Source organism: Anarhichas minor, unplaced genomic scaffold (genome assembly GCF_050575085.1).
Source record: "Anarhichas minor isolate MPS153535 unplaced genomic scaffold, ASM5057508v1 ptg000005l, whole genome shotgun sequence".
NCBI classification, from domain to species: Eukaryota; Metazoa; Chordata; class Actinopteri; order Perciformes; family Anarhichadidae; genus Anarhichas; species Anarhichas minor.
The window spans coordinates 1,623,068-1,647,136 of record NW_027466451.1 but is presented as its reverse complement, the minus strand read 5'-3'; the positions used below and the strand labels follow the sequence as shown (position 1 = coordinate 1,647,136).

The following is a 24,069-nucleotide window of genomic DNA, read 5'->3' as shown; positions in this document are numbered from 1 at the left end:
GAATTTTTTTTTAAAAGAGACAGAGAGTTGATTTTGTTATTGTTTTGGTTGTGTGGTTTTATTTTAGTTAAGTTCAAATTATTCTGATTATTCTAATATTTGTTTCACATTCGAATGTCTAAATATTCTGAATAAAGTGCATTGCTTTTTGAGAGGTCATACTTGCATTATTATGCTATTTTATTATCATTACATCAATGGCATAAAATCTTATATCTTAAAATGACAGTAATGTCGTTCATCTGGGAAAATATATCGTCCAACAAAAGTAGCTGTCGTGAGTCGTGACAGGCCTAATCACAGTCTGTTATACATCTCTGTTACACACAATAATTGCAGGCACAAAGCAGAATACCTCACTGACGGTGAACTCTGGATCATTGGTTTTTCTCATGGTGTCATCGATGAAGGTGGTCATCAGCTCTCTGACTTGGTTCAGGTCACTGGCCCAGGATTCCTGAGGGATGAAGGGACAGAAAAAAAGAGATAGATATACTGTCTGAGATCGGCCTTGAAAAGATTTTATTAATGTTTAATTCATTCATTGGTCATTGGTGCTTTTTATTTATAAACAGCAAAGTTTTCACTACTTGTGTACATTGTAGACCGTTCTATTCTTGCCCATTATTTGCCCAGCTTTGTCAAATTCCTTGTATGTGTACACATACTTGGCTTATAAAGGTGACTCTGATTTATTCAAACTGACAGCAAAAATAAATTTAGGCCATAAATGAAATCATGTCTGTCCTTTGAAAGCATGAAAGGTCAGTTTCCTTCACTGTGAATGATGACAGGAACCGGTTCTACTATGATAACTAGTCATGAATAAAACCAAGCATTACAGTTGAGGTGGGATGTAGTTTGTGGATGATTTACTTAGAATTTGGCACCAAAGGTGATGACAGTGGTAAATGTATTACATAGGCCATGTGAGGACAATTGAACTTGAAAAAAAATTAAATAGTGATAAAAGTACCATTCGATCAAACCATTAGCCAAATGATAATGACAATTTGAACTTGTTTGTATGGGACTCAGACGTTTGAGGTCAGAATTTTTGGCATCAACCGAAACTGGTTCTCAATCATATCTAGTCATTGGACAAAAATCTATTTGGAGTACCTCAGGGGTCAATTCTGGGTCGTAATTTATTATTCCTATACACTGTATGCTCTCACTTGGGACTATTATTTACCACCATGGCATCTCATTACCTTTTTATGCTGCCTATAAAGCCCATTGACTTTGGTATGCTATTCCTAAAAGACTGTTGTGTTAATGTCAAAAACTGAGCATCAAATAATTTTCTTTAATGAAACAGAAGTTTGTCTTATTGGTCGCAGTATATTTAAGAATGCCAAATCTAGCCTTTATATTCTGACCCTATAGTTTTAAAGCTGTTTCAATTGGGGTTTTCAGAAATTTGCTAATTTCTTTAATTTTTTAGGTTGATGCTGGGGTAGGCGATATATTTTTCCGTAATAACATTTTAGCATATTGTAATTCAAGTGGTTTGAGACTGATCTAGAATTCCTCTTGGCTCTGTTTTCAGGCTTTAGAAAATCTCGACTTTGGCCAATCACAGGTGATTTCAGAAGGAGGATGTTCCTATTGGCTGTTCTACAAATGCAGATGCCCGTAACAACGTCAGAAAAGTTGCTATTCCACCATTGGTAACAGCTGCCAACACTGCAAAGCAACCCCAAAAAGGATGACGGGCTTATCAAAAAGAGAGTCTGACAATATTGGTGGAGCGTTTCAGGGATGGAGAGAAAATGTTGCTAATAGTTTAGCCTTCTGGTCACCGCTGCTGAGGCAGATATCTTAGCTCGCTAAAGCCTCAAATCACTGTGTGTCATCTCAAAGGGTTTTACAGGCCGACAAGTTTGCAAAGAAAACAGGACGGTAATTCTTATAGAATTGCTGCTATATAACGGCATCAGGAGCACAGTCACAATGTTTGAAATGAATGACTAGTACTCATACAGGTTACTGTATGAAGTGCATGCATATGCCCATCAATCAACTATTCTCTCTCCAATTGGCAGATACAAAAAAACACCATCTCTTTTTTCCGGTGTACTAATCATTCACTGTAGCTTATTTTACCTTTTGCTGGTAGATGAGGAATCGTTGGAAGTCAAGGAGCAGAACTGCTGAGGCATCTGGTTTATCTGTGTTACTGTATAATGAAGAAGGGCAAACACACAGTCATGCTGACAAAATACACACTATCTTTACACGCTTTTCATTTACATCAGTATTAGCAAAGATGAGGGGAAAAAAAGGAGCTCACCCCAAAATAAAAGCACACGATTCCTTTTTGAACTCATCCAGGATCTGAGTTTAAAATATGATATGAATGAAAATGCTGGAATAACTCATGTGCAATAATATATACAGTATGTATTTACTCCAATGTGATTTAATACAGACTCACCTCATTCTGTTCAAACATTATAAGGTTGTAAAATTTATGAAACTGCACAAAGTCCAGGCGGTCTTTCTTTCCTCCCACTTCCTGTGAAAGCAGAACAAAAATCAATGCCCTGACTGAGAAAGATAGTTGGAATATTTTGCATTCTAGAATAGACTAATAGTCCTCTGGTTGACGAAAGAAGACAAGAGTACCAGGAATTTGTCTTTGATGGAACGAGAGCTGGGGGGCTTGTAGTTGATGGAAGCTAGTAGAGCCTTCAGCTCCTTCATGGAGATGCTGGGGAGGACACAAACATGAAATGTGCATCACGTGTGCATCGAGCCCCATGATCATAAACATGCATTCAATATGTGTTATTGTGTGTAAAATATTTAGCAAAAAAATAAACTTTTAAGTTTTCAGCAGTTAAGACAAAGAATGTGATCAGCAGCCGTGCAATGCAACATGGTCCTATGGAATCTAATAATTTAGAAAACACACTTTTTACCATTGAGAATTTTGTCATATCATACCAGTCATAAGACACAATATTGACCTTTAGCATGCATGTACAGAGCTAGTCATGTATGAGTAACCAGATCATACATACCTGTGTGTTTTGGTCTGATTGACAGAATACATCTGCTTCCTCAGCCAACTGGAAGAAAAGGAACACAAAGGGATGAATTAAGAGGTGTGTCTTTATCACTAGTAGCTGTGTGAATGTGTGTGTTAGTCTACCTCTCGATAAGAACCGGAGTCGGAGCTTCCAGTGTCTCCTGCCTCAGCAACTCTAGTCCTATCAGCCATTTCTGTGCCTCCTCAACAGAATCAGCTGGAAAATGAGCAAAACAGAAAGTATTACTATACTACGTATCTGCTCCGCTGTTTAGGAAATACTTTTCGCCGGTTTAGTGGATTTGGAGCTAGTCATGGTTAAACGTTGTGTAATAGTGGAACTCGTTGGCCAGAGAGGTTGGAAGGAGATATACATTTCTAAAATGTTACATTTCTACGTAAAAACCAGATGGCAAACTCTGGTTCTGCCGAGTGAAGCCAATGGGGCGACTCCTCTGGTTGTATAGAAGTCTATGAGAAAATGACTCTACTTCTCTCTTGATTTATTACCTCAGTAAACATTGTAAACATGAGTTTATGGTCTCAATCTCTAGTTTCAAGTCTTCTTCAATACAGCATGATGTTCATTTAGTAAATGATGGTCCATTTAGAGTCAAATAGGCCATAAAGCAGGGGATGCTTTAGGGCGGGCTTACTGTGATTGACAGGTCGCTGCCGCTACCAGAGCCTATGCGGCGTCTCTCTGTCACTCCTCCGCATTCCAGATATGGTAACTTCCGTTTATCAGTTAAAAAAGACAACATGGCGACGGCCGTAATCTAAGATGGAGACAGCAAAATCGCCGAACTGGAGGCTTCATAACGACAGTCCACAAACCAATGAGTGACGTCACGATGACTAGTTCCACTTCTAATATACAGTCTATGGTAAAGGCGATCCGGTCTCTGTACGACTGCAGTAGGAGCTGTGTCCGCATTCTCGGCAATAAGTCAGACACGTTCCCGGTGGGTGTTGGCCTCCGCCAGGGCTGCCCTTTGTCTCCGGTCCTGTTCGTGACTTTCATGGACAGGATATCTAGGCGCAGCCTTGGGGTGGAGAACGTCAGGTTCGGGGGTCTCGGGATCTCCTCTCTGCTGTTTGCAAATGATGTGGTCCTGTTAGCCTCCTCGGATCGTGACCTCCAGCATTCACTGGGGCGGTTTGCAGCCGAGTGTGAAGCGGCGGGGATGAGAGTTCCATCCATCCATCCATTTTCCACCGCTTATCCGGGGTCGGGTCGCGGTGGCAGTAGGTCAAGCAGGCCGACCCAGACCTCCCTCTCACCGGCAACATGTTCCAGCTCATTCTGGGGGATCCCGAGGCGTTCCCAGGCCAGCTGGGAGATGTAATCTCTCCAGCGTGTTCTGGGTCTTCCCCGGGGTCTCTTCCCAGTTGGACGTGCCTGGAAAACCTCCAGTGGGAGGCGTCCAGGAGGCATCCTAATTAGATGCCCGAACCACCTCAGCTGACTCCTTTCGACGCGAAGGAGTAGCGGCTCGACTCCAAGCTCCCTCCTGATGACCGAGCTCCTTACCCTATCTCTAAGGCTGAGCCCGGCCACCCTACGGAGGAAGCTCATTTCGGCCGCTTGTAGCCGCGACCTTGTCCTTTCGGTCACGACCCAGAGTTCGTGACCATAGGTGAGGGTAGGAACGTAGACCGAATGGTAAATTGAGAGCTTTGCCTTCCGGCTCAGCTCCCTCTTCACCAAGACGGTCCGGTGCAGCGCCTGCTTTACTGCTGCAGCTGCACCGATCCGTCTGTCGATCTCCCGCTCCATCTTACCCTCACTCGTGAACAAGACCCCGAGATACTTAAACTCCTTCGCTTGAGGTAGGCACTCCGTCCCCACCTGGAGGGAGCAATCCACCGGTTTCCGGCAGAGCACCATGGCCTCAGATTTGGAGGTGCTAACTCTCATCCCCGCCGCTTCACACTCGGCTGCAAACCGTCCCAGTGAATGCTGGAGGTCACGATCCGAGGAGGCTAACAGGACCACATCATCCGCAAATAGCAGAGAGGCGATCCCAAGACCCCCGAAACTGACGTTCTCCGCCCCCAGGCTGCGCCTAGATATCCTGTCCATGAAAATCACGAACAGGACCGGTGACAAAGGGCAGCCCTGGCGGAGGCCAACACCCACCGGGAACGTGTCTGACTTATTGCCGAGAATGCGGACACAGCTCCTACTGCAGTCGTACAGAGACCGGATCGCCCGTTGTAATGGGTCCGGCACCCCATACTCCCGCAGCACCCCCCACAAGACCCCCCGAGGGACCCGGTCGAAAGCCTTCTCCAAGTCCACAAAGCACATGTAGACTGGTTGGGCAAACTCCCAGAGCCCCTCCAGTAGTCTTGCGAGGGTAAAGAGCTGGTCCACTGTTCCACGGCCGGGACGGAATCCGCACTGCTCCTCTTGAATCTGAGGTTCGACAAGCGGTCGGAGCCTCCTTTCCAGCACCCTGGCATAAGCCTTTCCCGGGAGGCTGAGTAGTGTGATACCCCGGTAATTCGAGCACACTCTCCGGTCCCCCTTTTTGAAGATGGGAACCACCACCCCGGTCTGCCATTCCATGGGCACTGATCCCGACCCCCATGCGACATTGAAGAGGCGTGTCAGCCAGGACAGCCCAACCATGTCCAGCGCCTTCAGCATCTCAGGGCGGATCTCATCCACCCCCGGCGCCTTGCCACCAAGGAGCTTTTTAACTACCTCAGCGACCTCTGCCAGGGATATGGGTGAGCCTCCCCCTAGGTCCTCAGGCGCTGCCTCCTCTGCAGAGGACATGTTGGTCGGGTTTAGGAGTTCCTCAAAGTGCTCTTTCCACCGCCCGACGATGTCCTCCGTCCGGGTTAGCAGTTCCCCGCCCCTGCTGAGAACAGCCTGGGGTAAGCCCTGCTTTCCCTTCCTGAGCCGTCGGATGGTTTGCCAGAACCGCCTTGAGGCCAACCGAAAGTCCTTCTCCATGGCCTCCCCGAACTCCTCCCATGCCCGAGTTTTAGCATTCGCGACCACCGCAGCTGCAGCCCTTCTGGCCTGCCGATACCTGTCAGCTGCTTCAGGAGACCCCTGGGCCAACCAGGCCTTGAAGGTCTCCTTCTTCAGCTTGACGGCTTCCCTCACCTCCGGTGTCCACCACCGGGTTCTCGGGTTGCCGCCACGACAGGCACCGATGACCTTCCGGCCACAGCTCCTAGCGGCCGCGTCCACAATAGAGGCTTTGAACATGGTCCACTCGGATTCCGTGTCCCCAACCTCCCTCGGGATGTGTGAGAAGTTCTTCCGGAGGTGGGAGTTAAAGACCTCCCGGACAGGTTCCTCCGCCAGACGTTCCCAGTTTACCCTCACTACACGTTTGGGTTTACCGGGTCTTTCCAACCGGTTCCCCTGCCATCTGATCCAACTCACCACCAGGTGGTGATCAGTTGACAGCTCTGCTCCTCTCTTCACCCGAGTGTCCAAGACATACGGCCGCAAATCAAATGATACGATTACAAAGTCGATCATTGATCTCCGGCCTAAGGTGTTCTGGTACCAGGTACACTTATGAGCCACCTTATGTTCGAACATAGTGTTCGTTATGGCCAAACCGTGGCAAGCACAGAAGTCCAATAACGAAACACCATTCGGGTTCAGATCGGGCAAGCCGTTCCTCCCAATCACCCCCCGCCAGGTTTCTCCGTCATTGCCAACGTGAGCGTTGAAGTCCCCCAGGAGAACTATGGAGTCGGTAGGCGGCGCCCTTTCCAGGACCCCTCCCACCGACTCCAAGAAGGCCGGATACTCCGATCTGCTGTTTGGTGCATAAGCACAAACCACAGTCAGAGCCTTGCTCCCCGCAACCCGTAGGCGCATGGAGGCGACCCTCTCGCTCTCCGGGGAGAACTCCAACACAGCGGCGCTCAGCCGGGGGCTCGTGAGTATCCCCACTCCCGCCCGGCGCCTCTCACCCTGGGCAACTCCGGAAAAGGACAAAGTCCAACCCCTCTCCAGGAGCTTGGTTCCAGAGCCAACGCTGTGTGTGGAGGTGAGTCCAACTATATCTAGCTGGTATCGCTCCACCTCCTGCACCAGCTCCGGCTCTTTCCCCGCTAGCGAGGTGACGTTCCACGTCCCTAGAGCTAGTCTATGTCGCCGGCGATCGGCATGCCCGGGCCTCCCGCCCGACCTACCGCCCGGTCTGCTTAGCACCCGACCCCGATGCGTGTCCCTGCGGGTGGTGGGTCCACAGGGTGGCTGCTCCATGGTGTTTATTCGGGCTGAGCCCGACCGGGCCCCATGGGCAAAGGCCCGGCCACCAGACGCTCGCCTACGAGCTCCCCTCCTGGGTCTGGCTCCGGGAGGGTGCCCCGGTTTCCCTGGTCCGGGCGAGGTGACTTTAGTCCGTGGGCTGCTTATCATTAGGGTCGTTTTGAACCGCTCTTAGTCTGGGCTCTCCCCTGAAACCTGTTTGCCTTGGGAGACCCTACCAGGGGCTAATGCCCCGGACAACATAGCTCCCAGGATCACTGAGCCACTCAAACTCCTCCACCACGATAAGGTGGCGATTCGCGGAGGGATGAGAGTTAGCACCTCCAAATCTGAGGCCATGGTGCTCTGCCGGAAACCGGTGGATTGCTCCCTCCAGGTGGGGACGGAGTGCCTACCTCAAGCGAAGGAGTTCAAGTATCTCGGGGTCTTGTTCACGAGTGAGGGTAAGATGGAGCGGGAGATCGACAGACGGATCGTTGCGGCTGCAGCAGTAAAGCAGGCGCTGCACCGGACCGTCTTGGTGAAGAGGGAGCTGAGCCGGAAGGCAAAGCTCTCAATTTACAACTCGGTCTACGTTCCTACCCTCACCTATGGTCACGAACTCTGGGTCGTGACCGAAAGGACAAGGTCGCGGCTACAAGCGGCCGAAATGAGCTTCCTCCGTAGGGTGGCCGGGCTCAGCCTTAGAGATAGGGTAAGGACCTCGGTCATCAGGAGGGAGCTTGGAGTCGAGCCGCTACTCCTTCGCATCGAAAGGAGTCAGCTGAGGTGGTTCGGGCATCTAATTAGGATGCCTCCTGGACGCCTCCCACTGGAGGTTTTCCAGGCACGTCCAACTGGGAAGAGACCCCGGGGAAGACCCAGAACACGCTGGAGGGATTACATCTCCCAGCTGGCCTGGGAACGCCTCGGGATCCCCCAGAATGAGCTGGAACATGTTGCCGGTGAGAGGGAAGTTTGGGTCAGCCTGCTTGGCCTGTTGCCACCGCGACCCGGGGCGATAACATTAGCAGAGTTTGTTTGCACTTCATTAACTAGCGTTAGCACTTCTATGCTACTGAAAGCATACTTAATGCATACACATGCTGCTTTAGCATTTTAATGATTGTAACACTGAATAAAGACCTACCCGGCTTTACAGGAACAGTGTTGTTAAATGTGGTGGTTCACTTGTGAGTTTGTTCATGTCATTGTGTTAATTACATTGATTTTGACTATATGCATTGTCCGTCATGCTGGCGTCATAATGAGGTTATGAGGAGGTGGTTCAACTGTAGTAGGACAGCACTGAAGGCCCAGGTATAGAATACATGGCCGGCCACTGGGTTTGACACAGGACAAAAACAGCGGTCCAACAGAATACTACAGAAATCCACTTCTGATCAAAAGTAATTAGAACAAATAAATAAAGATCTCACCTCCCAGACTGAGGGTGTTGAGAACAAACAGTGAGCCGTAGAAGATTGTGAAGCAGGTGTTTTCATCGTGTTTGTCCTTCCCATCTTTAAAGCGCTCAAAGTCCTTGGAGTTCCTCCCTGGACGAACCTCTCTGATCTCAAACAGGTCCACTGAAACACAGCACACGCATATTTCTGACGTAAGTCATCATCTCTGCTGGGGACGAAAGTCACAGCCTGTAGAGTCTGAGAGCACCAAAAACGCAACTCCTGCAACTTATCTCAGGTTCACAGTCTGCATTAGAAATGTGATTCATTCAACAAATATCCTTCAACACGTAACTAAGTTACCTGGTTTATATGTAACGGTAACCAAAATTACCTTGATATTTTTATGAATGTAATATCAATTTCTGTAATGATTTTATATTGTACTGAAAACTCTCAGTTAACTCAAAATTTAGTTCAAAACGTGACACTTCACATTCACTTATCCCTTAACACAGAGAAAATACCAACAAAAGGTATCAGAGCTCAAGTACAAGTCTAAACTAAAAAGCCACCTGGCTAATACATTTGCTAGCACCGCAAGCTAGGCTACAAACTAGCATGCTAAAACGAGTCGGTAATTAGAATAAAAAATAACAGCGTTTACTGTATTTCTCATTAAACCAGTTTTACTCAAGTTGTTCATCAAATAAACCATTTGCATTTTATAACATTTATTTCCCAAGTTTTAACAGTTTACCCACCTGACAACAATGACAACGGGTAACACACATTAGCACATAGAATGTTCTAGCTTCCTCTCTCTTAAACCAAACCACGACGACGGACCCCAAGCCGTCATCTACAGGTTGAACTGTGTAATAGCATGTAAACTATAATTTCAGTAGATAGGATTAATTCAGCATTTCATACCTGTAATGAGTTAGTGAATATTAAATGTAAATAAATAAAATTTAAAAAATGAAAGTCTGCTTTTACCTAAACTTATAGCCCAATGGCTTTAAGGAGAGACAACCCAGGTGTATAGGGTGGAAAGTACAGGCCTAATAGATATCATCCATGAAACATCCCCAGGTGATTACTTACACTAAGACAATTATTATTTATTATTACAAGTATTCTGAAATTGTATGTTAAGATATACAAATGATGCATTATCTTCTTAAAATGTGCACTAATTTGCATACATTTTCAGGAACTGGATCTGAAATGTTATGTTCAAATATACCAATGAGGTATTATCTAATGGTAACTATTGGTGAATTTAGGAGAAATCTACAGACACAAATCGACAAAGTAGTAAAATAAACACTTAAATGTAAATGTGTATCTTCCCTTAATGGTGAAGAGATAGTGTTACTGCGTTTTGAAAAATGCTCCAATAAACCAAGGAGATGATGATGATGATTTTTCATTGTTAATATACTCACGGACACCATCAGTTTTGTCTGCGGTGCGTGTCCACGCCACCTGCCGGGTCTCCATGATGACCTGCACGGTGAGCCGCTCCGCCTTCTGCCGGAACACCGTCATGACTACGCCCATCTCCATGTCCCGTTTGATCAGCATCTTCTTGTACTCCGTCATCTCGCCCTGCTGCCCCGAACGAGACATCTCTGCAGCTGAGACAGGACGGGAGAGACACACGGAAACGCTCATTCACAGTGTAAAAGGCTTTGATTATGGAGGAAACGTCAAACAACATATCAACTGTTGCTAATTAATGGTAATTCTGTGAGTAACTAAATGACTTAAACTTGGCTGTTGTTGTGTACTCTGCAAGCTGGATTCTGTAAATCTACAAAATAAGCATCGCTCTGTAAAACCACTCACCAACAACCGTGAGTGTACAGGAGTATTTTTGTATTTTGTATTTTCGACTCTTACTGATCGCTTCATGTTTCTCCCAGTTAAGTTCTGAAGAAACCTGTTTTTAAGCAAGGTTTTTTCAAGGGTGTTCCATGAAATGTTCCATCAAGAATCCGTTTCATCGGAAGAACCCTTCTTGGAAGAAAGAGTTTTTCAAGGATTGTTATAGGTTATAGGTTATAGTTTCAAAGAAAATCACTATTTTCAATGTATGGCTCGAGCTCCGAAACACCAACATCCTACATTTACCCATAATGCAACTTAAAAAGCGTCTTCAATTAAGACACTTTCTGCCTCCCAAATGCCCACTTGATATGCACACCAGTGTACTTGATTAACACTGGATATCTTCTGTCTCGCACATACGCAGGTCGAGTATTTATATCAACAAAGTCACCTGTGACCTCGGATGACCCCCGTTGTCTATAAGTTCCGGTGTCATCCTGAGATCAGTCCTTTTTCATCTTCTCGCTACGCAGGCTAGCTACCATGGTAGCATAAGCTTAAACAAAGATGTGTCTACGATCAAGACATATTAGAGTTTGTTGCGGTAGCCTTGTGACCACCGGTCGGAGTTGCGGATCTCTCGCCCTCCAAAGGCTGCGACAACTGTCCGTCTTAGGAGGGAATGGCGTGTTTTCGCCGTTCGGACCATCGAGCCCCGGACTGGTGGACGCTCCTATCATCGGTCATTCACCAGTCTGATAAGGGCCACCTAAGTTGTGAAGACAGCAATCGGTGAGATTGATTAACATTCTTTTCTATAACCGTTGTTCGTTTTCCACGGTTGGCAGAGCGCTTCTGCTCTACCTAATCGAGTGGCGTGCTAACGAGAGCGTAGAATATACGCTGTCGGCCCGCCATTCACAGTGAGCAGAGTGTCCTCGCTCAGGCTGACTTGGTGAGAGACTAGTTCGATCAGATCGACATTGACATTGTGTCCATTGAGATTTATTTTTTACACCTGACGGTTTTCACAGTTAGTAGTGTCCTCGCTTAGGCTAACTTGGTGAGATGCTAGCTAGACAAAGCTGATACTGGGACTGTGTCCATCGACTTTGTAACCTTACGGCTGTCACAGTTACCAGAGCATCCTCGCTCAGGCTAACTGGTGGGACACCACTAGTTTACAGCAACTGTCCAAGTGAAGAGAGTGTCCTTGCTCCCCTCTCACTGCTAGGCTGGCCAAAGTGGAACACCTGGTGTGTGAGGTCGACCTCCCCCTGTCAGGGCAGCTGAATCCAGCCCAACCTACCCTGATCATTCGCATGGCACGCCTGCAGTGGGATTCACAGCAGCCGGAACCTCGGCCTGCGAGTGCCTTCTTCAGGCGCGTTCCCGCCCTCACCACCTTTTCTGTTGCTCCCTCTGAAGAATATCTGAGGGAGTCGCATGCATGCTGGAGAGACACCAGGGCTCTCTCTCCCGCCATACATCAGATGGCCGAACCCTGACGGCCATGTAGGAGGTGGCAAAATTTGGCCTTGCATGTATGCCAGCCATTTAGCCGACTATTGCGTCCCTCATAGTTTCCCCTGAGGAGATCTGAGGCCCGATGCCAGGTGCCCTCGTCCCCAACGTCGGGTCACAGATGACCTGCTATCCAGGGCTTATGACATAGCAGCGCTGTGGACCGTATCGGCAACTCCCACCCCATGATTGCCCTCTCAGCTTCTCTGCAACAGGCTACTTTCGACGCTTCCGCCACCAGCCTCAGTGATGCTTCACTGCAGGCGTTTGCGCTCATGTCGAGGGAACTTGGACGTCTGATGTCCACCCCGGTCGGAGACATGTAGGAGAACCCTCAATACTGTCCCAGTGGAACCTGGGGAGCTGTTCAGTTCAGCTGCTCTAGAGGCGTTTCAGCAGACTGTTCAAACTAGTCAGACCAGGCAGCAGTTCTCTGGTCTTCGCAGGGACATGCTCGCACCCCGCAGACCTAGGGGTCCCACTTCGGCCCCCCGAGGCCGTTTTCAGCCCCCAGCTCACCCCAGTAGCCGCCACGGGCCTCAGCGTCCCACTGAGAGGCCGGCCCGCTACCAATACAACCCTACCTAAGTCCCCGCCAGGTAACCTCCGAACTTGGGGACTAACAGTTGCCCCCCCAAAGCCTCCAGAGGCAGGGGAGCCAGGAGATGATGTCTCCGGGCCGGCTGTCGTTTTTTTCTCCCAGCAGCAGATCAGCTACTGGGCAGCTCATGCTTCAGCCCCTTGGGCGGTGTCCACCCTAACATAAGGGTATAAGCTTCAATTCTGACGCTGGCCCCCCAACCTTCAGCCGGGTCAAAAATGACCCCATTGTGCATCACCAATCTGGCAAAATCCATAAACCCTGAGCCAGGAGTTAGCTGCGCTCCTGGCCAAGGGTGCAATCGAGATGGTGAACCCCCGGTCACAAGAGCCCGGGTGTTCTACTCAACTTACTTTCTTGTAAAGAAGACAGGCTGCGGACTGCGCCCAGCCCTAGATCTGAGGGAAGTCAACAAGTTTTCGAAGGTGTTGCCATTTCACATATTGAGCACAGCAGACGCCCTTTGTGCTGTTTCCAAGGGAGAGTGGTTCACGTCTGTCGACGCCTATTCCCATGTAACCATGGTGTATCACCACAGACAGTTTCTTCGTTTTGCCTTTTAAGGCCGTCTTTCAGTCCAGGGTGCTTCTATTCGGACTCTCCCTTCTCCCCACGGGTGTTCACAAGGTGCGTTACTGTTGTCCTTTCCCCCTGCAATCACAGGGCGTGAAAATACTGCCGTACTTAGACGATTGGCTGACCTGTGCGCCATCCCGGCTTCAGGCGGCACAGGACACTGCTCGCCTTCTCTCACGTGGCCCGGTGGGGCTTCAAGGTGAACATGGAGAAGAGCTACCTGAGCCCTTCTCAGAGCATAACCTTCATTAGTGTGGTTATATGAGGGCCTGTCCGTCGCCCCAGCGTGTGGACGACATCCCCCACAACCTCTCCCCCTTCCGAGGGGGCAGACGGTTGCCTTACATTCTTTTTTCCACCTATTGGGTAAACTGACAGCTGCCTTAACTGTCGTTCCCTTGGGTTTACAGATGGCTGAACAGCCTTCACTTGGATGCCAAGTGGCACAGACACAGGGCAATAGTAGTATCAAAACAGTGCCTACTCACTCTATCCCCATGGAGGGAGAGTGCATATCTGGCAAACGGTGTCCCCATGGGCTCTTTTCCATTCCGCCGGGAGATTGTCACAACAGATGCCTGCCTCTCAAGGCGGGGTGCAGTGTGGCAGAACAGGACTGCTTGGGGGCAGTTGTCTGCTCAAAGACTGCATGTCGATGTTCAAACACTCAAACGCTCAAACACTTCCTGCCATATTTGAAGGGAAAGCATGTGCTTGTCCGTCGGACAACACCTCTGCTGTGTTTTCACATAAACCATCAAGGGGGCACCAGATCTGCAGAAATTACTACGAGTATCACCGTGCCCGCCTGACCAGCCTTCGGGCAATGTACCCACCAGGAGAACGGAACCAGGTTGTGTATTTCCTGTCCCGTCACAAGCCTCCACCGGGAGAGTGGCGGCTACATCCAGACGTGATGTCGACCCACTGCCCCCACTGGTGACGGAGAGGACCAGTCCTCTGGGTCAAGATGCCCTGGCTCACACGTGACCAGAGGATCTTCTTTATGCCTTTTCCACCATTCTTCCCCGACCTCCTGTCGCAACTAGAAGGTCGGATTTGGCATCCCAATCCCTGCCACCTTCAACTATGGGTTTGGCCCGACCGGATGCTGATTGGCTGCATAAAACCAGTCAGACTGACTATTCTTAATGCCAGGGCGCGATCTACTCGTCTGCAGTACGAAAACAGGTGGAAGCTGTTTTCTGACTGGTGTGCGGTTCAGAACAAGGTCCGAGTACAGTTTCCCCTGCCTGCTGTACTTGAGTTTCTACAGTCCCTCCTAGATAAGGGCCGGTCTCCCTCTACCCTTGGAGTATATGTGGCCGCTATTTCGGGGCAGCATACTAAGGTCGACAATGACACAGTAGAGAGCCACAGACTGGTGTCCCTCTTCCTAAAAAAGGGGCTCAGTGATTGCGTCACCCGAGTGCCCCGAAGGCCCCTGCATGGGACCTACCCTTGGTACTGGACACCCTATGCTTGCCTCCCTTTGAACCCCTGGCACAGGTGGCGCCGAGATGGCTATCGGCCAAAACATTTTTTCTCCTTGCCATCACTTCAGCTAAATGTGTAGGCGAGCTGCATGCCCTGTCGGTAAATGAATCATGTCTGAGATGGAACTCGGATGGCTTGGGTGTCACTTCGTGGCCTAATGCAGCGTTTCTCCCAAAGGTGTTGACAAGCTCACATATCAACCAGCCTATCCAGCTCGTGCAGTTTGACACCTCCCCCCCCCCCCCCCCCCCCCCCCATCAGGAGAGGAGAGGTCAAGGCTGCTGTGCCCAGTGCGGGCCCTCAGAGCTTATGTGGAAGCCACCTCTAGCATGCGGCGGTCGGAGCAGCTCTTTGTCAGTTATGGTGGGCCTACGAAGGGCTGTGCTCCTTCAAAAACAGCGCCTATCCCACTGGATAGTGGAGGCCATTGCCTATACATACAAGGCGAGCGACTGCGCTCAGCCATCCGGGGTGAAGGGCCACTCTACCAGGAGTGTCTCCACGTCATGGTCTGAGAGGTGTGCCTGTGGAGGATATACGTATGTGCTCCGGCCTCATGGGCATCACCGAGCACATTCACCAAACACTACAGAGTTAACGTTGCCACCCCTCACCCACTGGGGAGGGTTCTTTGGCCAATTTCCTCTGCCGGAGCTATACGAGGTAGTTACTGTGATTCCTCGTGACTCTGTTGATATAAGGATGAAATAGAACGAAAGTTACGAATCTAACTACGGTTCTATGAATCCTGGATGACCGCCAGAGTTCTTGGTCACTCGGAATCCCGTGAACTCGCGAGAAGATTCCGTAGGACTGATCTCAGGATGACACCGTAACTTATAGATGACGGGGGTCATCCGAGGTCACAGGTGACTTTGTTGGTATAAATACTCGACCTGCGCATGCGCGAGGCAGAAGATATCCAGTGCTAAGCACTGCCTCTGGCGGTCATCCAGGATTCATAGAACCGTAGTTACATTCGTAACTTTCGTTTGTAATGCAGGTTTTCTATTTAACATTTTTAGCCTCAAGTCCAATCAGAGACAACCCTGATGACACCATCAGGTTTTTTCAAACTTTGTAAAGCTTTCAAAGCTACAGGATAGAATTATTAATGAAATGTTTTCACCGGCTGATTAGCACTCCTTTCAACGAGTAAACTGAACTTGTTTGTAAAATTGTCGTAGGTCCCACTTAAAAATATAAATTAAAGCCATATCTAATACCCCGTGCTCACCAGGGCCCCTGCTCTCCTGTCTACCGGTTGTTTCTGTGTGTCCTCTCCAGCCCTCCTGAAGTGCCACCCACTTTTCCTCACGTACAAAAGCAGTAGTAATATCACATGCAAATGTTCGAGCTCAGATACAAATCTTATTGTGTGAGCGTGCTCTCTTTCTGCCTCAGTTCACTTTTATCAGTTTCTCGTCCTTTTTTCAATACAATTACGTACAGTATGTCAATCATTGTGGATTCCCCTGTGGATGTGGTGGTTTTGATTGGGGTGAAACTGACATTGGTTCGATAAAATAAAGCACATTTGAAGTCCCCACCGCTTAATCAGCAAATATGTCAGTAGGTGGATGACAATTTCCCCCGACGCGGTGCATTTTTATGGCTCAAACAAACCAGGAAAAGACATGGTGCAGTGATGGTGCCAGATGAATTAGAAATAGTGTGGGCACATACTTTGGAAGTGTTGAAGGTCGACCTGGTATCTTCTCTTTAAATTGCAAATGAGCCGAAAGATATCGAAAGAAAACAGTGTTACGGGAGTTCTGTTGGATTAAGTGAGAAATAACGAGTTATTAAAGGCAAGACAGAACCAATAAAGCCCATAAACACATTATTTGTCGGCACTGGGACCCCGTTCTTTATATATGAAAGTGTTTTAACATATGTTTATACTTAAGGTCCAGAAAGAATTCAGATTTTTTTTTTTTTTTTATCATTATAAAAAGATGCAGATGAATTCATTGCTTATTCAAAAAATGTGAAACCACATATGTGTAAATATCCATTGCCTGCATTCAGCTACACTATTATATATGAAAGATGGAATCTGGTAAATAAAAAGTGCTCCTTAGTGTTTTTGAAGGGACGTTAATGATTAATGGACATTATCACACAACCGGTCCCCTTGTGTTCCCTGCTGAAACCCGAACCCCTGTGAAGGGACTGTCCCTATTGGCATCACTGCAGCCTTGTTTAGATTAACTAAATGTCCTCATACTGGTGCTGCAGCAATGCATTACACAAATACTATGGTGATACGGTATTCACGTTACGCTCTCACAAGCACGCCCGCTTCAGGAAAGCCAGTGTTTATATGAAATGAGGATGTTGCTCTGTTGCTGTGTTATTCCTTATACACACCGGAACACTCACACATATACACCGATGGAGTGCATAGGTATTCACACAAATGCCTACAAACTCTTCTATGCTAAAAAGGAGCACATTTCATTTGCACAAAATTGCACGGGGTGGAAAATCCCCAGGTCAAAACTGCATGAATTGCATTAGACAAATCCGAGAAGGGGCAGAACAATTCTCACTGGTTAAAATAAACCACCGTGAAAGGCCAGAGGAATGGAAGATACGGTAGTTGAAGATAGTGTGGTTTATATTTTGTAGACTAAACCAAAAGTTTGTTTCACCAGAGTCCACTGACTGCAACCACAGTTTCTTTTATGAGCTTTAGGATTAAAGTTGAAAGTAAGCTTTATGTGTTCAAAACAAGCTGAAGATATTCAAATGCGTTATCAATATACAAATCAAAATAAATGTAACCAGTTTATTACAAACTTAGTAACGGAACTTAAAGCTACATCACTCATTTGAAAAAGGATGAACATGGAGTTTATAATTGAATATGAAGGTATAAAAAAGAAACATTACCCATTTTGAAGACAAAAGGAGAACTGTGATGCATGTAACTATAGCCCAAGTCCAGCGAGTGCAAAGAGTTTGCACTAGTTGTATTCAGCACAAGGGGAGTAACAAAATAATGAGAGAACACACACATGCACACAAACTCTTCTGTAAACTCTTGATTGATCATGTGTAATGTGAAATGGTTGCTTGTAAACCCACAGCAATAATCTTTCAACTATACTTCTCTGCTGAGCTTTTTTAGCCTCTTTAAAGGTACGCAACGCACAAAATTCAGAACATATCGATTGCTTTCACACCGCTCTCAACATGGCGATGGTGCAAACAGGGCAAACAACTGTAACAGTGCAGACAGCTAATGGTGCAAACAGGGCAAACAACTGTAACAGTGCAGACAGCTAATGGTCCAAACAGGGCAAACAACTGTAACAGTGCAGACAGCTAATGGTGCAAACAACGGTTACAGTGCTGAACAGTGAACCTGGGGAAGATGTTCTCGACAAGCTGTCACTTGATGTACTTCACACTTGGTGGGTGTTTCACAGTGGATATCATGGAGTACTTAGTTGAATTGGGTGCAATTTGGACACGTGACTCATTCAATATCAATAAACTTTGAATAAATTAGTGAACTTCAGCATGTCGTCAGCAGTGGGGCTTTCATTGACTGCGGTTCACTTCTGCTGCTGGATGCTGGATATGCTAACAACCAAACCCTTCACTTCCCAGCAGCGTGTACCTGGAGTCAAGCACTCGGCCCGCTCCGAAAGGGCCACGAGCAATGAACGGCCACCGAATGACCTCCGCTAAGTGTATTCACCATTGTTTCTGACCGCGATTAACCCCGACCAGGTTGTGTTTTTCACGGGGTGGATTTAGTCATTTAAGGGCCCTGGGCAAATGCCGTCTTGCTTTAGTTTTTACAATTTCTCTAACTTGGCATGTTGGTATTGACAGTTGTAGAAGAAGTAGGCTGACTAAAAAATATTGAAGTAAAACTATAAACTATTAATATCGCACATTAATTTAAGGTCCTGCATTCAACTGTTTACTTCAAGTGCAGAGTGAAAGAGAAGCATCATCAGCACAATGTACTGACATTTACACAGCTTCTAATTCTAAAACCATGCTGGAGAGTTTCCTGCTTTGGGGGCCTTTTGTAAGTTATTTGATGAGTTAGAATAGTAACATAATTCAATATTTTCCGTATCTAAACATCATAATAAACCTATAGCTGTTTGGGGCCCGTTTAGTTTGGGGGTCTCGGACCTTTACCCAACGCTAAAATCTGAAATATTTGTTTCCCCCTGAACTAGAGTGTATTTCATTTCTGACCGTGACTAGCCGCGTGTCATGGCAGGCGTATTGCTGAGGACCAAAGGAAGCGCAGTGCTGAGTGTGAAGTTGTTTGCATGAGCGGTTCCAGAAAGCTGCAAGCAGCAACACCACAGGCCGAGCATTCTGCCCGTTCTGAACAGGCGTGTTCTCATCGGCGCTGCTCTAACATACTGTGAGTCCAATCAAGACCTTCAGTCTATCATTGTTTGTCAGCTACTTGAAAGCATTAAGGAATGCCTACTATTCATTTTTTAGCCAACTATGCAGACATTCAGAGCTCTTTGTTTTGTTAGTTATACAAAATAGCAACTGCTTGTATCGGGGATAAAAGGCTCGAGCACAACGCTCAAATAGATCAAATGAACTTCCAGAGACATGTCAAACAGCCCTAATAGTTTTCTATCAATACGTATAGACACACATCTTGATATAATTCAACAACAAAACCCTTCTGGGGTAAAGATACGGTGAAGATATGATTTGAACTGAATGTACGATATACAACTAGGAAGTTCAGAAATCAGAAATGAAGCAAAAATGGTTCTGCATGGACCCAATGGGTGGTCACCCTGGCTTCACACCAAGCCCCTTTCTGTTCAAAGGGAAATAAGAAGCAGAAATAATAAAATCATTTGTAACAAACTGCAATCAAAGTTTTGGCTTTGTCCTTATCTTGGCTTGTCCTGAGTAGACATTGTCTTGCTGTATTATTCACACCATTTGTTTTGGTATTTTATTCCATGTGAATTTATAATAAATATGCAATGACCTTATAGTGAATAGATGTAAAGGAGCTATGCAAAAATGTCAACACAACATTTCAGTTACTTGACTCTTCATCTACAATGTCTCCCCTATAAAGAGGCAAGACAATAGGGAAACCAAAACAAATTTGGTCACAACAGAAAGAAACATAAATGATTATAATACGAGCTCTATACCTAAGCTTTCAAAGGGTCTTACCCCCAGAGAGGCGCCGTCAAAAGAATCCAGCAGCCCTGTTCGCCATTAGGGCCATAATGACATATAAGAAATAGATCCAAGTGTGATGGTGAACGCAGCAAACCGCCAGCTGCTGCTCTCGTGCGATTCAAGCCGGTTTAGCCGGTCTGACAGACAGACAGACACGGGACCGACACCATGCTGTGAGCTATCAAGTCACACCAGCCCAGCAGAGGATATGCTGCTGCCGGTAAAAAGCGGATTTCCCCCTCTTCTTAACTGAACTCAGTCACACTCACACCACAGGCAGCATATAAAAAAGCACTTTTCAGCAAAGTGAAAGACTTACCTCACTAGTGAATTGGGTTGTGTTCTGCTCCCGCAACGTTCTAACTGGTCATGATTTAGAAAGTCATGAAATGAGGCTCGGAGAGGATGTAGAGTGTTGACAACAAAAAAGCAACAGGCCACCCGCAAAACGGTCAGTTCCTCTATCTGTGTGTACAAGGAAGTAAAAGTTAACTTGCATTACAAGCATAGCTTACAAGTTGTACAAAAAAAAAAGGACCGGAAGCCAGGACGGTATCTATGCAAACGAGACTGTGCGGGAGGCATCGGGCGGGAGGCTCCGAGCCGTCAGCATGAAGACGTGTTCTCCATGTTCAGGAGCTCCGTGTCTTGTTTTAGTGGATGTGGTCTCTGATGCTGAGTGCAGCTTGAGGACGCAGAGAAAGCTGCGCCATCTTAAACGAACTCCATCTACATTATGTGTTAGACAGGTGGCTGTCAAACGGCGGCACGAGGACTCCTGCTTGTCCGTTAAGGTGGTCCAGAAGGTCCGCGGACTGCTAAGAATGATCGCACTGACTTGAAAGAATGCTCGATTAAAAATGTTTAAAAGTGGGAAGGAAAAAGAAAGATGGAAAACATGTGTTTTACTCGAATCTTTGATCAGTGCTGGAAGAAGTACTCAGATCCTACACTTAAGTAAAAGTACCACAGTTTAAAAATAATGTGTCTCGCTTTCAAAACCTTAATCAAGTTAAAGTTGTGTCAGCATTCTGTGCTTAAAGTATCAAAAGTAAAAGTACGTATTATCATGGAGGGATTATTGAACGGGCCTACCGGGTACAGGCGCAGGGGCCCAAAGTGTCAGGGGCCCCCCTTCCCTTCACCTGCAAAATGTCACTCAAAGAGACACGTATGTGGTCATTTTGAGTCTCTTCCTGGTTCAAAGAGACAAAAAACTACTATAAAGTCTTTGTGTCTTGCTCCTGGTTAGTGGAGCCTTTGGCATGTCTGTGTACAGGGGGCCCATTGTCTCATAATTCACCAACGTGTATTATGCTTAAGAATGATCCAATTTGGAGTTATATTGTTATATTTTTGGAATATTAGGACTGATGGATGAACAGAACTTTAATGTCCTTATTTTACCTATAGGTAATTTCATCAATAACAGTATGAAGTATGAAGTACAATAAAACCCTCTGAAATACAGTTCAATTGGGGATATTTAAGCAAAGTTACCTTAAAACTGTACTTTTTTGCAGTACTTGAGTAAATGTACTTAGTTACATTCAATCAGTGTCATGAAATAAAAAATATATCCTTCAAAGAAATAATTGTGGATGAGGATAGCAGAGAAAGAAATGTATACCCAATTACCTCCAATTCATGCTTCTACCTTTTGCAAGGCAAAAAGTTTTGGGAATAACTGATCTAGAATCTGATGACAAAACCAAATGGGGGTCTCTTGACATCTAAAAAGGTTTTGAAAAAGATCATATAAGAATAAAATCAAGTCCCCAGAACAGCAAATACCGTGGAATCAAAGTGAAGCAAACTGAATTTATGTAAACGTTGAACAAAAGTGATATTTGGACATAAAGGGAAATACAGCTCCGTCACGAGAACTATGTAAATATGTGCATGAACGGCAGCATGCGGGCAGAGCATTGAGAGACAAAGATAATGGTTGAGAAAAGTTGAAAATATATAATTATTACAAAAATGGGAAAACAAATGAATTGCAAATAAACACAATGTAATGCACGACACTTGTGCATTGGTCTTGCAATGTCTGTTTTACTGCTAACAGTATATTTTTGCTGTGATATTGTTAGCCAATAACAATAAGATCATAATTATGTCATAGGCCTCCTGCATTAAGAACTCAAATATTAACCCGTATGAAAGGTGCTACACGAGTAAAGTTTGATTGATTAATTGAGATATTAAGGGATCAAGGTTGACCATCGATAAAAAAATATACAGCATTTCCTCCAGCCGGGGAGGAATAAGTGCAAAGAAAAGCATATAATGAGGTGATTCTGAGCTCCAAATATATTCACATTTCTGGGAATAAAATGGTAAAATCATTTCCATAGACAAATATAAGGACAGGCATAAACGTTCTTTATGGAGTCATGTCCGCTGTGCTACTGTGGGAAGATTATATATCAGAGATTTGCATGTGTAGCTCGCCTCAGTAAATTTGCATGGTAGCAGAGCAGCGAGGAGGAGGAGGGGGGGGGGAAATACAGAGTTGCCTGTCTCGGTCTCTGAGAAGGTGTTTGTTATGTTGTAATGGTACAATTAGTGGTGTCAAAGTGGAGATCTGGTCGTTTATCGTGATGCCAACATTTTACAGCTTATGAGCAAATTATGACACACTGACACTCAACTGAGAAACACAAGTGAAAGTAGTTGCTCCCTCCGGGCCCCCTCTTCCTTTCCTTTTATTATGATGCGCTTACAGTCATTATGACGCATTTACCTTCATTATCAGGCATTTACATTCATTATGATGCCTTTGCTCTTTTTTTTGATGGATTTGCTTGCATTATGATACATATGCTATGATACATTAACAACTATGGAGAGACACAAAACAATTAGGAAGAAACACTAAATGACCACAAAGAGACACAAAACAACTAGGAAGAAACACTAAACGATCACAATGAGATACAAAACAACTAGGAAGAAACATTAAATGACCACAAAGAGACACAAAACAACTAGGAAGAAACACTAAACGACCACAAAGAGACACAAAACAATTAGGAAGAAACACTAAATGACCACAAAGAGACACAAAACAACTAGGAAGAAACACTAAACGACCACAAAGAGACACAAAACAACTAGGAAGAGACACTAAATGACCACAAAGAGATACAAAACAATTAGGAAGAAACACTAAACGACCACAAAGAGACACAAAACAACTAGGAAGAAACACTAAACGACCACAAAGAGACACAAAACAATTAGGAAGAGACACTAAATGACCACAAAGAGACACAAAACAACTAGGAAGAAACACTAAACGACCACAAAGAGATACAAAACAACTAGGAAGAAACACTAAATGACCACAAAGAGACACAAAACAACTAGGAAGAAACACTAAACGACCACAAAGAGACACAAAACAACTAGGAAGAAACACTAAATGACCACAAAGAGACACAAAACAACTAGGAAGAAACACTAAACGACCACAAAGAGACACAAAACAATTAGGAAGAAACACTAAATGACCACAAAGAGACACAAAACAACTAGGAAGAGACACTAAATGACCACAAAGAGACACAAAACAACTAAGAAGAAACACTAAACGACCACAAAGAGACACAAAACAATTAGGAAGAAACACTAAACGACCACAAAGAGACACAAAACAACTAGGAAGAAACACTAAATGACCACAAAGAGACACAAAACAACTAGGAAGAAACACTAAATGACCACAAATATATATATGGATGAGGGTAGCATTAGCAGAGAAATGTATTCCCAGTTTCCTATAATCCATGCTTCTGTTTTATGAATTACTGGATAATTCGCATGAAAAGAATGGTTGGGAATAACTGATCTAGAATCGAATGACAAATATTATATTAATAATTATTAGAAAAATGCTTCCATTAATGAAAGATTTACGTTCATTATTAGTTTGTGTTCATTAGGATGCATTTATGTTCATTATGATGTGATTGCGTTGATTATGATGCGTTTAAGTCATTATGTGTTTACGTTCATTATGAGTTATTTGCTCATAATATGATTTGTTTGCTGCCATTATGATGCTTTTACGTTCATTATGATGCATTTGCTTACAGTATGATGCATTTGTTTACAGTATGATGCATTTTTTTTCATTATGATGTGTTTATAT

At 45.7% G+C, this 24,069-nt stretch overlaps 1 protein-coding gene across 3 annotated transcripts in view; it reads right to left on the bottom strand.

Annotated features, from left to right (window-relative positions):
* The window catches only part of plcg2 (phospholipase C, gamma 2), a 45,502-nt gene extending 25,108 nt beyond the window's left edge, over window positions 1-20,394 (bottom strand). Inside the window, exons 1-11 of one of the 3 annotated variants that reach the window (XM_076075905.1) lie at window positions 20,230-20,394; window positions 16,395-16,483; window positions 10,126-10,317; window positions 8,708-8,857; window positions 3,161-3,254; window positions 3,030-3,077; window positions 2,632-2,716; window positions 2,441-2,521; window positions 2,297-2,340; window positions 2,110-2,182; window positions 356-457 (exon numbers count right to left, since the gene is read on the bottom strand). In XM_076075905.1, coding sequence (XP_075932020.1) covers window positions 356-457; window positions 2,110-2,182; window positions 2,297-2,340; window positions 2,441-2,521; window positions 2,632-2,716; window positions 3,030-3,077; window positions 3,161-3,254; window positions 8,708-8,857; window positions 10,126-10,309 — 861 coding nt within the window. In that variant the 5' untranslated portion in view covers window positions 10,310-10,317; window positions 16,395-16,483; window positions 20,230-20,394. Of the gene's footprint in view, window positions 1-355; window positions 458-2,109; window positions 2,183-2,296; window positions 2,341-2,440; window positions 2,522-2,631; window positions 2,717-3,029; window positions 3,078-3,160; window positions 3,255-8,707; window positions 8,858-10,125; window positions 10,318-16,394; window positions 16,484-19,901; window positions 20,031-20,229 lie in introns of those variants that run through there. The other 2 variants (XM_076075896.1, XM_076075911.1) reach the window with 2 other exon arrangements.
* Between the last annotated feature and the right edge of the window lie 3,675 nt (window positions 20,395-24,069).